Source organism: Rhinoraja longicauda, chromosome 4, assembly GCF_053455715.1.
Source record: "Rhinoraja longicauda isolate Sanriku21f chromosome 4, sRhiLon1.1, whole genome shotgun sequence".
Lineage (NCBI taxonomy): Eukaryota > Metazoa > Chordata > Chondrichthyes > Rajiformes > Arhynchobatidae > Rhinoraja > Rhinoraja longicauda.
In genome coordinates this window covers 56804786-56822707 of record NC_135956.1, presented here as the reverse complement: position 1 = coordinate 56822707, position 17922 = coordinate 56804786, and the positions used below count along the sequence as shown (strand labels likewise).

Sequence of the window (17922 nt, the reverse complement as noted above, 5' to 3'; positions counted from 1 at the left end):
GACCCGAAATGTCACCCATACCTTCTCTCCAGAGATGCAGCCTGTCCCACTAAGTTACTCCAGCTTTTTTTTTTGTCTATCTTCGGTTTAAACCAACATCTGCAGTTCCTTCCTATAGGTACAGGCAAAGCAAGTCGACGACTTACAATAAAAGAACAAATTATCCAGTGTAATATAATTGAAACTCACCATTCTTTAACAGCCACTATTTATTTAGTTGGAGTTTTGCATATCTGGAATTTAAAAAATTCAAATCCTCTATTTGAAATCCATGGCTGTAATAGATCTGCGACATACCTTTAATCTCAAAGAGCCCATTTTGACTTTTGCCAAGTAGCCGACCTCAAACCTGGCCTCTCATTCATGCCTTTGTCTACTCTACAATCTTCCTTGAAGGCCTCCCCTCCCATCCATAGACAGAAACTTTGGTCAATATTCAATGAATTCCTCTGATGTGCTGATATACATTTAAATATCTTAAAATCCTTCTGTGGCTTCATCTTATCTTAAAGAGCCAGCAATGGTTCAACATACACAGCCTTGCATTTGAGTCCAATTGCTAAAGCTCCATTCCAGGATCTGAACACAGAATCTAGCCTGGGGCATAGCAAGATACCGAGAGCCTTCTCAGTGAATCACATTTTTTTTTTTTTAGTTGATCTGGTAAACTTAGGGTTTCTGCTCTTCCAGGCGATCATAAAAGACCAAAGTGAACAAATTCATAGAAATTCAGGGGCATAATCACTAGTGTTCCGGGTAAATTTATCCCTGAATCAAAATATGCTCAATACATTGACATAATGTTACTGTTATGGGAGCTTGCAGTATACAAATTGTCATCTTTCCCACATTGCAAGACTGATCAAATAATTGACTGTTTTATTAGATATTCCTACATTCCTAAACGGTGCTTTGTAAATGTATGCTTTTGTTTGTTTTATTTTGTAGAATTGTATAACACAGAAGGAGGCCACTATTTTGCCATAAATGTCTTGCAACTTATATTATCTTTAAAACGCCTGTACAATTCCTTTTAAAACTGTTTGATTCTGTTTGGATCACTTCTACAGAGAATGGATTACAAATCTTGCAGCCTGCCTAAAAACAAATGTTTCTGCAACCTTCTCCAGACTTGTATTCCCTTGTTTTTGCATTCCAGTTCTAAGCATTCTCTCCTATTGTGACAGAACGGCACACTGGTCCAGTCAGGTCAAGTTTCTACAGACTCGTCCTTTGCTGTTTAGTTCCCCATTGCAAATCTTGTATATCTCATATGTTAGGACTTTTTCAATAGTAACTTAACATGCATTCTCTTTTTCTGTTTTAATCTTGCTTTTCCCTTTGCTTTGCAAATTTTCTGAATTGAAGAGAGTTATTGGATTTATTCCCATGAGCCATATGTACTCCATCCTTTTTCATTGAATGAAAGAAAAAAAGTTTATTTTCATTTGGATATTCCTAACTACAAATACTGGCGTAGATTAAATATATGGTTGAGATCATGAGCATTTTTCTGACATGCTTACTTTTTTTGTTTTGCATCAATCAGTCCCCATATCCTGTCAATAGATTCCTAATTTCAACCTGGCCCTTGTATTTAATTGTAGGCCAGGATAAAAGGAAGCTTTCTGGCACCTTCAAGTCTTTGAAAGAGCAATGACTGTGGGCAACTGGATAAACATGTCTATTAGACACTGTAAACTTAAAAAGACTTAAAGAAAGACGTTTATTTATGGACTTTCAGACCAAATATCTTGATGCTATAAATTGTGACAGTAAGCAGGAAAGCTGGAATATCAGAAGACAGTGCCTCAAGACCTCCACTTTTAAAAAAATAATTTGATCCTAATGTGTAATGTGAAAGTATTCATTCATTAAATACTTCAAATATGATGTAATGAAAAATATTTAAAGGTATATTAAAGTGTGCATTTTCTAGCAGCTTAGATGTGTACATCTAGATTGCATTAAAATTTCTGGAGTTTGAAGATAACTGCTGACAAATCACCCAACATAATCAAAGATAAACACAAAAAGCTGGAGTAACTCAGAGGGACAGGTAGCATCTCTGGAGGGAAGGAATGGGTGACATTTCGGGTCGAGACTTCTTCAGACTAGTCTGACGAAAGAGAAACGAGAAAGATAGACAATGATGTAGAGAGATAAAGAACAATGAATGAAAGATATGCAAAAGAGTAATGATGATAAAGGAAACAGGCCATTTTTAGCTGTGTGTTGGGTGAAAATGAGAAGCTAGTGTGACTTGGGAGGGGAGGGATGGAGAGTGAGGAGATGCTGGGATTAGTAGGTTAGAGAAATCAAAATCATACCACTTGGCTGTAAGCTGCCCAAGAAAATATCAGTTGCTGTTCCTCCAATTTGCGTTTAGCCTCACTCTGATAATGGAGGAGACCTAGGACAGAAAGGTCAATGTGGGAATGGGAAGGGGAATTAAAGTGTTTAGCAACCGGGAGATCAGGTAGATTGAGCGAAGGTGTTCAGCAAAATGATCGCCCAGTCTACGTTTGGTCTTGCTGATGTATAAGAGTCCACATCGTGAACAACGGATGCAGTAGATGAGGTTGGAGGAGGTGTAAGTGAACTTCTGGCTAACCTGAAAGGACTGTCGGGGTCCCTGGACAGAGTCGAGGGAGGAAGCATCGGGACATGTGTTGCATTTCCTGTGGTTGCAGGGGAAGGTACCTGGGGAGGGGGTGGTTTGGGAGGGAGGGTTGAGTTAACCAGGGAGTTGCGGAGAGAATGACTTTGCGGAAAGGGGTGGAGATGGGAAGATGTAACTAGCAGTGGGATCCCATTGGAGGTGGCGAAAACGTCGGAAAATGTGTTGTATGTGATGGCTGATAGAGTGAAAGGCAAGGACTGGTGGGTCTCTGTGTCTATTGCAACTAGGGGGAGCGGGAACAAGGGCGGAGCTGCAGGGTAACAAGAAGACATGAGTGAGGGCCTCATCTATGATGGGAGAGGGGAATCCCCATTCCGTAAAGAATGAGGACATCTCGGATGGCCTGGTATGGAACACCTCATCTTGGGCGCAGATGCGGCGTAGACAGAGGAATTGGGAGAAGGGTGGGAAGAAGGGTAGTCAAAATAGTGGTGGGAGTCAGTGGGTTTGTAATAGACGTTAGCCAATAGTCTACCTCCTGTGATGGGGACTGAAATTAAGAAAGGGGAGGGAGGTGTCGAAAATGGTACAAGTAAATTTGATTGCAGGATAGAAATTGGTGGTGAAGTCCATGAGTTCTGCATGGGTGCAGGAGGTAGTGCTGATGCAGTCGTCAATGAAATGGAGATAGAGTTCAGGGATAGGGCCAGTGTATGCCTGGAACAGGGATTGTTCAACGTACCCTTCAAAGAGACAAGCTTAGCTGGAGCCCATGTATATGCCCATGGGCCCATAGATACGCCTTTGACTTGGTGGAAGTGGGAGGAGTCGAAGAGAAGTTGTTACGGGTGAGGGTCGAAGGAGATGTTGTTCAGGATGCTGTTAATAATATCCTTCCTAAACAAAGACGTTCCACCATGGTCATTTCTCATTCTTCCTATTCCCGTAAAGCAGACGGTACAGAAGCTTAAAAGTAGGCATAATCAGACCCTGGAACAGCTGCTTCCCTACTGTTATCAGGCTTCTAAGCGGCCCTTCAATCAGCTAGGGTACTGTCCAATTCACCTCTACCCCATTGTGGACATGGAACTGGTGTGTCTATGGAACTGGTGTGCTACAATACCAAGAACTAGAGATTCTGCATCTCCTTGCTTTACCTATTGTACTTTAGTTTGCCAATTGTATTTATGTATAGTATTATCTGATTTAATTGGATACTATACAAACAAAACTTTTCACTGTACCTCAGTACATCTGACCATAATAAATCTAAATGTAGACAAGTGTGGCAAGAGCAGGAGGTCCTGGTGTAGTAGAAGTATTAATGCCTATGTATTTATTAGTTGTATACATGTTCCCTCACCTATAGAATGGGTTATTCAGTCAGATCAGGGAGATCCAGTTCATACAGTTGACTTTCTCGCTGTACCTATTGAAGTACTATATCTGATTTCAACTTCCCGGTTTGGGGTTGATTCGGAAGCAAATGGTCAGTGAAAGCAGGCAGGGCTTACTTAATGTTTCATGAAAAGGTTTACAGGTCCAGGTTATGACGGGATTCCATTCCTGAGAATTGTAATGGGTAAATAAAAAGTATAGGCAAGCCAAGAGCAGCATGTTGAAAAACCAGGTGTTTAACTCGACCATTCAGTGCATCGTGCAGAGTTCCTTCGTGGCAGAAGATGTCTGCAGTTGGAAAATCCATCCTGCTGATCTCCCAAATACTTTCTTGCATGTACGGGTTGTACATAAATCGGACAATCATAACCTGGGGAGGATGCATACTTATATATTGGATTTCTCAAATGTTTGTCAGCAATTCCATAACTTTGTTTACACAAAAAGCTGGAGTAACTCAGTGGGTCAGGTAGCATCTCTGGTGAAAAGGAATGGTTGACATATTTGGTCAGAACCCTTCTTCATCTGCCTGACAGGCTGAGTGGCTCCATCATATTGTGTCTTTCTTTGATATACCTGTATACCAGCATCGGCAGTTTCTTCCTACACATTTTTTTACAGCTGGAGTAGAGTAATGGAAAGATCCAGAAACAGGCCCATCAGCATATTGTGTCCAGACCAACCATCAACCACCATTTACACTCCTACATCAATCCCATTTCTTTTTCCCTTCACCCTACATTCTCATCAATTTGCATCATATTCTACGATGCGCGTACGCATTTGGGGCATTTTACAGCGGCCTATTAATCTATCATCCAGCAAAGGTTTGGGATGTAGGAGGAAACTAGGGCAGAGACAACCCACACAATCACACAAAGAACATGCAAACTTGTCGCAGATAACACCCAAGGTTGGGATTGAACCTGAGTCTCTGGTACAATGAGGTAGTACCTGTACTAACTGCACCTGTGTGCCACCCAAACATGAAGTTCAATGGCTGTTGAGGTGTTGAAATGTCATTGTAAAATTGTGCACCAAAAGATGAACACAAATAATCTATTCTATTAATATTAATTGGGGGAGGTGTAGTGGCTAGATGCAATAGGTAATTGTCCCCTTCAGAAGAGTGCCTTGAGATCTTTTGTGTCCTCTGGAGAGATCAAATTGGGCCTAAGATAAAAGCCAACTGATAGATGGCCCCTCTGACAAGTACTTGTTCAGTACTGTTGTAGCATATTAGCCTAGACGGTTTGGTAAACACCTTTAGTTGGAGAGAAATGGTCCACTAATAGGTCTGTAAGTGCATTTTAGAGTTATACTTTGGGTAGATTGTTTAGGTCTGTTGGATCTAGACAATGGATTCTCCAGTAAAATTCCACTAAATGTGACCCTGGATTTTTACTGAACTTAATCCAGGTCAGACCCTCAAACATTATAACATCAGAGTTACATTTTTGGTTAAATAGTACTGTTTGCCTTTTCTAAATATTCAGTACATGACAGCATTTTAAAATTAGTGCATCATAACCTTGTGGCATAATTTTTCTTCCTATTTTCCATTCTCATTGAGTTTTACTGGATGTTGATTTGTGGTTCCAATACTTCTCACTTCCAGACATATCATCTCCTTTGGTTCTTATCATCTTCATTGTGCAATGTTTATAAACATAAAGGTGTAAGAATATCCCCCCCCCCCTCCTGTCAAACACATGGTACAGAGGAATCATATGGTTTTAATAGATATAATAAAATGAAATAACTAGTGTCCAAGAGTACATCAGTTTCAGTAAATTAAGCCAAATATATTTGGCCGATGTTTAACTTTGATTTATTGCATTACAGCATGTTTACCTAATCTTAGTTCTATAGTTTGCAATGGAGCAGAAATGAAGCTATCAATATGCAAGTACCTACCATGGAGTGTTCCCACAAGAGGCTTGATGTCTTTGAAAAAAACGTTCTTGGGATGTGTACACATTACTAGCCCTCGGTTATTCTGAAAAGCTGATGCGATTATATTTATATGAGTAGTTTACCAGCTATTTCAGAGTCGGGGGGGGGGGGGGGGGGGGGGGGAAGGCTCCCCTGAAGAACACTGATGAACTTGTGGATTTTTTAGGCAATCTAACAATTACCATGGTAATTGGTCTAGGAATGTAGTGTACGAAAATAACTGCAGATGCTGGTACAAATCGAAGGTATCACAAAATGCTGGAGTAACTCAGCAGGTCAGGCAGCATCTAGGAGAGAGGGAATGGGTGATGTTTCGGGTCGAGACCCTTCTTCAGAGTGATGTCAGGGGAGCGGGACAAAGAAAGGATATAGGTGGAGACAGGAAGACAGTGGGAGAACTGGGAAGGGGGAGGGGAAGAGAGGGACAGAGGAACTATCTAAAGTTGGAGGTCAATGTTCATACTGCTGGGCATGGTAATTGGTCTCCTTTCTTCTGGTGCCAACATAATTTACTAACATGTTGAATCTAGTTTCACACTTTTCTGTTCGAAGTTCTGACCATCGGTCCTGATCTATAACTTTGGCTGATGCAGTGTCAGATACCTACCTTCAAGTTGGCATCAAACAATAAACAAATTGGTTCTCTTCCTTTGGCAGCAGCAAGCGTCTGGTGGTAGTACTACAGAACGATTCAAACTTCCATCCCCGACGTGCCTATACCAGTGAAGATGAGGCCTGGAAGTCTTATCTTGAAAACCCATTGACAGCTGCCACAAAAGCGATGATGAGCATTAATGGTGATGAAGATAGTGCGGCTGCCTTAGGATTACTTTATGACTACTACAAGGTATGTCAACTTCAAATACTCGATGCTGTTATCCATCCAGTCTCCTCTTCTGAACCTGAGCTGTTGTTATTTTATATTTGGATTTTGTTGTATCTTTTAGGTCCCCAGGGATAAGAGGCTCATGCCACTTGGTAAAGTAGCTGATGCACAGGATGATCAAGAGAAAAGGTACCTTTGTTACTTTAGAAATATGTATGGTCAATGATGACTGTGTATAGGGTGAAATGGACAGTGAATGAAAAGATTGTATTGGTGAAATCAGTGATGCTTACCATTGTTGGAAGGGCTGAATTGCCAGGAATGTAATTACTGCAAAGCTTTCAGAATCTGTGCAAGGAAGGTATTCATGTTTTTGTCAAGAGGTTGGCTTGTTCAGATCAGTGGATCTGCAAACTACTGCAAACCTATAAAAGAGTTAAAGACATTTGATTCCTTTTATGCCTGTGCTGCTTCTTTTAAAGAAGAGCTGTCCTTTAGATTTGCATACCTGCAATTTTATTTAGTAAGCATAGAAGTAAATATATTTTCATGCAGTAAAGATTACAGCGAAGGCAGCAGAGTTCTGGATGACCTCACGTTTATGGAGTGTAGAAAATGGGATGCCAGCCAGCATTAGGCTTTGAATAGGGCATAATTTCAAAAATTCTCATAAAGCGCAAGGGAAAAGTCAGGCACAGACTGATCCAAGGAGGATTTTAAATATAGCTGTTAATAAGGTCATGAGTCATACAACACAGAAACAAATCCTTTGGCCCAGAAGACCCATGGTAACCATCAAGTAAGTACCCATCTATAAGAGCTTTTGGTCCATAGCCATCTATGTATTGGCCGTTCTAGTGCTCGTCTTGATACTTTGTAAATGTTGTGAAATAATCTGCCCCAACCTCCCTCTCGGGGAATGCATTCCAAATTCTAAACATCCTATGGGTGAAAAAAAAATCTTTCTTGTATTCTTATGGGAAAAGCTTTTTGTATTAACCATATCATGCAATTAATGCAGATATATTGTCAGGAGGAGTCCAAAGGAATTAACACTGAAGGCTCTTAGCTCATCTAAGATTCTTTCAAAAATCCTTAATTGATTTGAACTCTCATTGTCACAACTTTTTGCCCAGTACTATATCAATAAGTAGGGGCAATGTAACATAAAATGATCTTCAGCAACTAACTGGGTAATTTTTTCAAACTTATTGCCAAAAGAATCATAGAACCGCACAGCATAGAAATAGGCTCTTCAGCCCAATTTGTCCATTTCTTCCAAGTTGGCATTCTGGGCTAGTTTTATTTGCCTGCAGATAGACACAAAATTCCAGAGTAAGTCAGCAGGTCAGGCAGCATCTCTGGAGAACATGCATAGCTGACGCTTCGGGTCCATGTTTTCTGGAGATGCTGTCTGAACCGCTGACTTCAAAATGGTTCTCCAGAGATGCTGCCTGACCCGCTGACTTACTCTAGTATTTTGTGTCCATGGTATAAACCAGCATTTGCAGTTCCTTTTGATTATGTTTCATTTGCCTGCACTCGGATTGATATCCATTTCTTACCTTGATATTACCCCTCAATGTCAACGTTTGTGCATCTGAGTGGCAGGGGCTTATTCTTCTGCAGGATCATTATAATTAGCCCCAAGCAGTGACGACGACACATATCAAGTTGGGCACATTACAAGTGGATTTGAGTGCAAGATTAAAGAAATAAGAACAAAATGCTGAAACACTTAGCCAGTTAGTCAGCATCTGTGAGGAGAGAAACGCGTTAACATTTTAGTTTGAAGACCATTCATTAGACCATAATCAGTAAAGATATCTTACTGCCATAATGCAGCACCCAAGTGAGAGCACAGTTGGAGTATTTTGTATAATTCTTGGTTCCTTACCAAAAAAGTATATTCCGAGGGCATGCAGTAAAGATTCATCAGACTGAGTAATGGTATGGCAGGTCTGAGGAGAATGAGTAAGGTTGGCCTAAATACTCCAGAGGTTAGAAGAATGATGATAGATGCAAACAAATTCTTAAGAGGGCTTGATGGAACAGATACAGGAAGGGTGTTACCCCTGGAATAAATCTGAACTAGTGGGTGACAATAACATTTCCTGTAACAGACTGCAGGGAGATGGGTCTGTAGTTATTACAGTCAGATGAATTTCCTTTTTTGAACATGGTCACATTTACAGTGTCTCACAGGTCCCCTTTGGCCTTTCCTCTTGTGGGAGATGAGTTTGTGACTTCAGATCCTTCCTACCAGGTTTTTCAGAAATTCAGCAGGGAAACCATCTGTTCCAGAGTCTGTTGTTCTTCAATTGGCAAGTAGCCTTTTAGACCTTGTTGACATTCAGTAATGGCGAGGCTGGACCAAATGGTTTATTGTGAGATGGAGTCAAAGGCTTTTGCATTGAAGGCGGGATTATGGTTGAGGATAGACACAAAATGGTGGAGTAACTCAGCGGGTCAGGAAGCATCTCTGGAGAAAAGGAATAGGTGACGTTTCAGATCAAAGTTCTCGTCCAGTGGGTGCTGATGGCCTCTGTCCATTACAAGATTGTATCTATTGCATCACAAGGGATACAACCTTGAGGGTTTTCGCTGTAGATAGTGACAGCACTGAAGAAGCCATGCATGTTGTGGTTATGAGTAAGTTGCAGGATTCACTGTGCTCTTTTCATCATGTTCTTTAGGTCACGGGTTTTCAATTGGACTTCAGCTTTCATGTAGCTTTCAGAATAGTTTTATTTTATTTGAAATATGGTGGAGTTTCCAATCCAAGAATTACTTACATTTACTGTTAATTAGGTTGCGAATCTCATCAAACGAATTCTGGTGTTTTTGAGGGTGTCTTCACAGAGATTAATTATTGTGGATTTCCATTGGAAGGAGACCAATGTTCCTTGTGTAGGAAGGTACTGCAGATGCTGGTTTAAACCGAAGACAAACACAACAAGCTGGAGTAACTCAGCAGGTCAGGTAGCATCTGTGGGGAAAAAAGGTGACGTTTTGGGTCGAGACAATGTTTCTTTTTTAGTTTACCCTTCCAGGAAAAGAAATATACTCAATGCGTTATTATTTGATCTGTCCATTTTGTCTCACTTAGAGTTGCAAAGTCAATATCCAAGTGTTTGTGCAATAGTGGTGGGAAATTGGGTCAGATGTTGTTGGGACCGTCCATAAAAGTCTTAATTTTCTCGGTCCCAGACCTTCTATTATGGGGTGGATGCTGCCACAGCCTGACTTAACTTAAAATGGAGCTCACAAGGTGAGATTTTGATGGAGTGGCAAGTGGATCAAAGATAATTGGGGGCCAAGCTCTGCTGCATTGATGTTGCCATGCAGTCATGCATGGGCACCTGGCAAACTAAATGTGCACACATACATAGCAGCATACATAGATGAACTCCAGCACTGACACCCTTGCTTAGTGCTACTTCCTCATTTACTCCCCTTGTATCCATTAAATCCTCTGACCAAATTTCTCCTTCAGTGTCCTGCTGATCCCTCATCTCCTTACACCCTCCCTTCATCCTATTCTGCTCCACCTTCCACACTTGCTTGATTTTCTTCTTCCTTCCTTGAAATTATCTACTTTGTCCTCTGATCCTACGGATTCCTTCCTTTGCATCTTTTCATCTCCCTGTTCCCAATGTTGTCTAACCCGGGTATCAGAGGTTATGGGGAGAAGACAGGAGAATGGGGTTAGGAGGGAGAGATAGATCAGCCATGATTGAATGGTGGAATGGACGATGGCCCGAATCGCCTAATTCTGCTCCTATCACTTAAGACCTTATGAACCCTTGTATCCTGTCACAATGCAGCAAAGGGTTGGTTCATTTCATGATGTTGCAAAGCTGAAACTGATAGTCTTGTGTTGGCAGGTGGGTTTAGTGATGGGGCCCAGAGGCACTAATATTGGTGGTAGCGTGGGAGTGGTGGGGGGAGAAAAGAGGCTTAAGGAATGTTTTGCCCTCTCCCAAAGATTACTTCTTTCTTTGACTGTTTCCTCTTTCTTTTAATAAACTTGAAGTCAAATCAGTCAGTGCTCTTTTGCCTTGAATGTCAGGAGAGATACTGATGACTTTGAATCATTATGTTTGCATAGTTAGAAGTAGTTTTATTCAAAGATTGAAGCCTTAGAATGTGGAAAATGGTGGATCAGTTTTCTGATGTAAGCTTTCATCAAGTATATCAGTTGTTAAAGTCTAAATCATTCAAACACTGTCTACAGGATTGCTACCTATATATAAATAAGGGTGTCTGCTAACATTCAAAATGCACCACGGTATTTGTGTTTTAATGGCTTCATGCAAACAAATCAGCAGCATTAATGCAAGATTAAAATTTAAATGACCTCGTTCACACTTGCTTAAATCATCTTTGATCTGCATAAAGGTGAGACAACAATGCATAAATTAAGAGATGAATGGGTTGTAGTTGCTTTGCTTTACAATATTAATAAAGAGGTTTTTTTTAAAGCTGATACTTTAACGTAGGGACATTTGGCACCCAAAACATTGTATAAACTGGATAAAACATTGGATTCTGAGACATGATGTGACAATTATAATTACTGTCCAACAAATGTTTGAAGTTGTACAATTGCAATACATGTTTCCTGTATTATCTGTTGCAGCGAATTCCTTAAAAATGAGGGAGTATTCTTGCATTCATTCAAGGGAGCGAAATTGTGCAGGCACTAAAAATGTGGATTTCAATGAGTGGCCAACACTAAAGCATATTCCTGAATATCTGGATATGCCTGTAGGGATTGGTGTTGTGAGTGGCTAGTTCCAGTTAAGTGTAGCTTGCAGTGCTTAATGTTAACCTGTACTTCTTCAAGGGGTGGTGCATAACAGTATAACAGTATAACAGAGCTTTATTTGTCATTCGGTACCGAAGTACCGAACGAAACTACATAGCAGTCATAGAAAAAAAGAACACAAGACACATAACCCCAACACAAACGTCCATCACAGTGACTCCAAACACCCCCTCACTGTTGGAGGCAACAAAACTTCCACTCTCTTCCCCACGCCCACGGACAGACAGCTCGTCCCCGACCGACCCGCACAGTCCCCGCAAGGGGATGGAAGTCCCCGCGGCCGAATAGCACCGGGCGCTGAAACGTCTCGCGGCCGAGCCGGGCGATGAAAGGCCCCGCGACCAAGCCTTGCGCAGCTAAGTCCCGTGGCCGAGCCGCACCGGGCGATGTTAAGTCCCGCGGCCGAGCCGCACCAGGGATGAAAAGTCCCGCGGCCGAGCTGCACCGGGCGATGTAAAGTCCCGCGGCCGAGCTGCACCGGGCGATGTAAAGTCCCGCGGCTGAGCCGACCGGGCGATGTTAAGTCCAGCGGCCAAGCCGCACCAGCGACGTAAAGTCCCGCGGCCGAGCCGCACCGGGCGATGAAAAGTCCCGCGGCCAAGCCACACCGGGCACTGTTAAGTCCAGCGGCCAAGCCGCACCGGGCGATGTTAAGTCCAGCGGCCAAGCCACACCGGGCGATGTAAAGTCCAGCGGCCGAGCCGCACCGGGCGATGTTAGGCCCCGCAGCCAAGCCGCACCCCGCGCCATGAGGAAGAGAAAAGTTTCCCCCACCACCCCCCCACCCACACCACCACCCCTCCACACATACACAACCAAAAAAAAATACAAAAACCATCCCAACACCGACACACAACAAAAAAAAAAAGGAAAAAAGACGAACAGACTGCTAGCAGCCATGTGCACAGCGAATATGACCTGGGAAACGTAATAGATTTTACAGAGGATAAAGGCAAGTATTACAATTACATTTGGAAGTTGGATGGGAGGCCTTGGTGGAGGAAATGCAGGAAGCTCAAGAAGTACGCGCAAAAGATTCTGTGAGAAGAGTGGAGCGGAGGTCAGTGCCAGGTGTCACGAGCTGAAGACCTGGATGCAGCACTGCAAGTTATTCAGTGGCCACACATTAGTGGTGGTGGTCAGTGAGTGTATTATCAAATGCAACATTTACTATCATGCACAAATGCTATCAACTGCACTACTAACATTGGGCATTGTTCAATTTTTTTGCACCTCCATCAATTACCTACCAATTATTTCTATCAATCCGGATTCTTATTTGATGATCGTGTGTTGGTTCTCATCGTTACACACATGGAACAGCTGCAACCATACACCCACGTTGCAAATTGCATTCAAAAAGTTAATTGGCTTTAATGAATAAATGAAGAAGAAATGAATCAAAATAAATACAGTCAGACCAGGCAGACACAGTGAGCGACACACATCCCTGATACAGGGCAGGGTGCCACACAGGTGGAAGGTGCAAGAACCAACCGAAGAGGACAAGGCTTGCCTGCATATTGTATCTCAAAGGAAAAATTGTGCTGGGACAGCTGTTGCTGAGTCTGTTTTTTTGATGTCTTCAGACCTGCTGCTGGACAATGATATCTCTATAGCTAACAGTGTTTCTTGCATCTCCTGCAGTCCGCCCTCTGATTATAAAGCTGCCAGTAGTGTGAACACGCACTTGCATTCTCCTATTACACAGCTTCTACCTCATTTCAGATATTCAGGAGTTGCATCCTGGCTGGGCGGTCGAGGCCCAAGAGGACTGTGATGGCAAACTCATGCAATCACTCAATCTCAAACTTGCACCCACCAGCTCAGATACTGACACTACATACTGTGCACTGTGGCAAGAACCGCAAGTGATGAGACATGAGTGGCCTGCAGGGTAGCGGGAGGTTTCTCATTAGGCGAGGTTGAGATTGCATGTGAGTGCTGGTGAGGGGGCTGCACTGGAACAACTTGCAGGTAAAGCACATTACACATTACAACGGTTGGATCCAGTACCAACTTGATACATTGCTTAGCTGGAAACTTGGATTGCAAACCTTGGAAGTCAACTGTGATGTGGTGATGACAAGCACGACTGCAATGCATGGTATCCTGCACACTGGTCTGCTGAAATTCTTTGTGCACTGGGTGTTGAAAGGTGTTACAGCATTCTTGCAACTTTTCATCCAGCAGATTTACATAGCATGGCTGAGGTGACACCTCAACAGTGAGATAGTTGTAAGATTCTTCATGGAGCACAAAATGTACATTCCTCATTGCTGGTTCAGAGTTTAATTGACTACTATAAGTTGCCTTATGTGAAATTGTTGAGAGCGTGTATGGGGATGCGAGGAGAAAATTGGGATGAATATAATAGAAGTTTGATTAGTGCAAATGGGATGGGCCTAAGGCCTGTTTCCAGGAAGTATGAATCTGATTCCCAGACTTTCAAACAATTACATTTTGTATATGCATCCAAATGCATTTCAAACAATACATTTTGGGAATTAAATGGTGGCAGATGATACACTATGAATGCAGAGGCCTGGGAGTGTTGTGGGACAGATAGATCTAGGATATGTACATGTATATAAATCTCTGAAAGTAGTGACTGGCATTCATTGGGTTATAAGAGTTGCAATATCAAGATACTGTTGCATAAAATGTTGCTTAAATAAACAGATTCATTTGCAGTATTGTGTGCAGTTCAGGATGGAAGTGATTTAAGCTAGAGAGGGTGCATAAAAGATTATAATGTTGTGGCATCATCATATCATATATATACAGCCGGAAACAGGCCTTTTCGGCCCACCAAGTCCGTGCCGCCCAGTGATCCCCGTACATTAACACTATCCTACACCCACTAGGGACAATTTTTACATTTACCCAGCCAATTAACCTACATACCTGTACGTCTTTGGAGTGTGGGAGGAAACCGAAGATCTCGGAGAAAACCCACGCAGGTCACGGGGAGAACGTACAAACTCCTTACAGTGCAGCACCCGTAGTCAGGATCGAACCTGAGTCTCCGGCGCTGCATTCGCTGCAAAGCAGCAACTCTACCGCTGCGCTACCGTGCCGCCCAATTGGACTGGAGAGATTGAGTTATAAGAATTGATTGGGTTTTCTTGGAGTGTAGGAGGCTGATGGTGATCTTTGAGATTTATAAAATCGTGAGGGCCATAGATAGGGTAAATAGTCTTTTCCCAGGGGAGAGGAGCCCAAAACCAGACGGCTTTGTTTTATGTTGAGAGAGGAAAGATTTAAAAGCGACATAAAGCAAGCTTTTCATTCAGAGGGTGGTGGGTATATGGAATGAGTTGTCTGAAGTAGTTGTAGAGGTGCGTACAATTACAATATTTAAATGATGCTTGGACAGGTACATGGATTTAGAGGGATATTATCCAAATGCAGACAGATGACATTGATTTAGCCTGGAATCTTGATTGGCATAGATGAGGTGCGGTGAAAGGCCAATTTCCATGTTGTACAACTCTGATTCTGTAGCAGTGATGAAAGGTTTCCCCATTGCTGAATATGTATTTAGCATATGAAGTTGAGTGATGATGTTGCTGGGGAAAATAAGCTGGGGTAACTACACACTGGTCAACATCATAACCTGCCCGCCCTGTGTTATTTTGGTAATGCTCAATGCACATGAATGCTCATGCCTTTGTGATTTATTGTGTAATTTACGCTTAAAGGTGCTTCGAAATTCTAAGTGAACATGGTGCCAAAAAGATGAATTTCTTGGTGTTAATTTCAGGGTAATTCTGAGGTTTCACTTTTCCCAATTTCATACTTTGATTTCAGTGAAGTATAATAAAGCAGCTTAAGACTCTTGGCTGATATTATCTCTTGATACAATTATATCAGACCATGCTCACTTGTTCTTTATGTCGGAATTCAGTAATTGGCTACTGTACTTAAAATTAAATGACGAGTTGCAGCAACAACCTGGTGGTTAAAGGCATTACCCAATGTAATTTAATAACAAAAAGACCAGGAGCTTCACAAGTTTGATTCTAAGTCAGCTCTGACCTCATCTGTAACACTTATTGGGCAACACATTTTAAACCCTGTGTACAGTTTCAAGTTTTTTGAATTTATTAGTATTGATGAATCTTCTTTTGAAAGTCTGAATAACTTAAAGACATGAGTCACAAAGAATAGCTAGTTGCATAAGACATTGATACTAGACCTATAATCTATAAAGGTGGATTCAGTTAAGAGGCAATGCTAGCTATTGTGCTTTCTTTTTCACTATCATTCCTAGGTTCATTCCTTGATAGGGTTTGGATCAGTCAAGTTCTCCTTGAGCAACAATATGAATGGCCATATTCACTAACTGCTGCCAGAGGAGGTAGTTGAGGCAGGTACTAAAGCAACATTCAAAAGACATTTGGACAGGTACATAGATAGGAAAGGTTTGGAGGAATATGGGTGAAAGGTGGGCAGCTGGGACTAGTTGTTCTTGTCCCATTCATCCCAGGTATCTTGGTTGTCATGGGAAAGTTGGGGTGAAGGGCCTGTTTCCATGCTGTATGCCTCTGACTCTATATTCAATGGTTAAATCTGAGAGGATATCACAGCCAAGCATAATTCTGACCTTGAGCAATCACTTGGAATATTTGTAGCTGGGGAGCAACAGAGAAAGGTATCTTTTTTTTAAATATGGCATCTTTCACACTGTCTCAGGTTTGCCAAGAGCTACCATTTCAACCTAATATGCCAGAGGGACTGAAACTGGGACTTTCCTGGTGGATAGCTTAGTCACTGGCTGAATAAGCATCAGCAAGAGGAGGGGTATAAGAAAATAACTGCAGATGCTGGTACAAATCGAAGGTATTTATTCACAAAATGCTGGAGTAACAGCAGGTCAGGCAGCATCTCGGGAGAGAAGGAATGGGTGACATTTCGGGTCGAGACCCTTCTTCAGACTGATGTCAGGGGGGCGGGACAAAGGAAGGATATAGGTGGAGACAGGAAGATGGAGGGAGATCTGGGAAGGGGGAGGGGAAGAGAAGGACAGAGGAACTATCTAAAGTTGGAAAAGTCGATGTTCATACCACTGGGCTGCAAGCTGCCCAGGCAAAATATGAGGTGCTGTTCCTCCAATTTCCGGTGGGCCTCACTGTGGCACTGGAGGAGGCCCATGACAGAAAGGTCAGACTGGGAGTGGGAGGGGGAGTTGAAGTGCTCGGCCACCGGGAGATCAGTTTGTTTAACGCGGACCGAGCGCAGGTGTTGAGCGAAGTGATCGCTGAGTCTGCGTTTGGTTTCGCCGATGCAAGAGGAGGGGAATAAGTTGATAATCCATTGGTGAAATTTGTTTTTTATCGCACTAAACTTTGGTGAAATTTTCAGCTGCCATATATTTTGTTCTATTGACTGTAATCAAATTTGTGTAGGTGATTCCAGGCAGCAGCTGGTATTTGAGAACATACATAGAACCAGCAATCAGTGCTGAATTTCTACTATAGCTAGGTCTCTGGAATATGATAGAAGTGAAACAAATCCTGAAAGTTCAAATGCTTTCTGTTGCAACCAGGTCACATTAATCAATTACAATTTGAATTTGTTCACTTTCGATTAATTATGAAAGTACATTTTCTGATGGCATTCTTTGTCCCTCTTTGCTTTATCAGAAATTGCCTTCCGTCATCTGAAAATCAGAGCAATCTAGATGTGCAGGACAATCGGGTGCAAGTTCTGAAGTCCCTCCCAGTGAACCTGTCTTTGCACCCAGAGCACTTGGACGCTTCAAAGAGGGAGACTTATGGTGCAAATACAGCTGAGAACATGCCTGTGTCAGTGGCAGGAGTAGCTGTGGTCAGCATCAAGACGGAGGGTTACCCCACAAGCTACTCGGGGACAATGACGCCCAATGTACACTACAGCAGAGCTGAGAGTGATGAACAGAGAGGGGTGATTTTTGAACAGAACCTTGGCAGCAATCAATATGAAGTGCTCACTGTCACACACGCCAACTACCTCAAGGATGACCAGCGCAGCACACCTGACAGCAGCTACAGTGAATCATTTAAGGAAGGAATGCCTGAAGTGAGTTGCAGTTTAAAAATATTTAATATGTACATTTTATATAAATGAGGAGGTAATTTTTTGCTGCAAAAGAAATGCTTTTTGTATGAGAGAATAAACATACAAAATAAACATGCATTTGGTGTGTTAGAGGCAATTCCCTCTTGCAAAGACCTGTGGATAGATGTGTATCCATACGGTTTGCAGTTTTCACGATAGAGTTTGATAGGTTTTTGGGGCAAAGAT

The 17922-nt window shown here is 42.2% G+C and overlaps 1 protein-coding gene across 1 annotated transcript in view; it reads left to right on the top strand.

Moving 5' to 3' along the window:
• The first annotated feature begins 3304 nt into the window (after positions 1 to 3304).
• grhl2b (grainyhead-like transcription factor 2b) overlaps positions 3305 to 17922 on the top strand; it is a 94231-nt gene continuing 79613 nt past the window's right edge. The window contains exons 1-4 of the mRNA XM_078397786.1: positions 3305 to 3315; positions 6635 to 6824; positions 6925 to 6992; positions 17283 to 17697. Of these exons, the coding sequence (XP_078253912.1) occupies positions 3305 to 3315; positions 6635 to 6824; positions 6925 to 6992; positions 17283 to 17697 (684 nt within the window). The remainder of the gene's footprint in view (positions 3316 to 6634; positions 6825 to 6924; positions 6993 to 17282; positions 17698 to 17922) is intronic.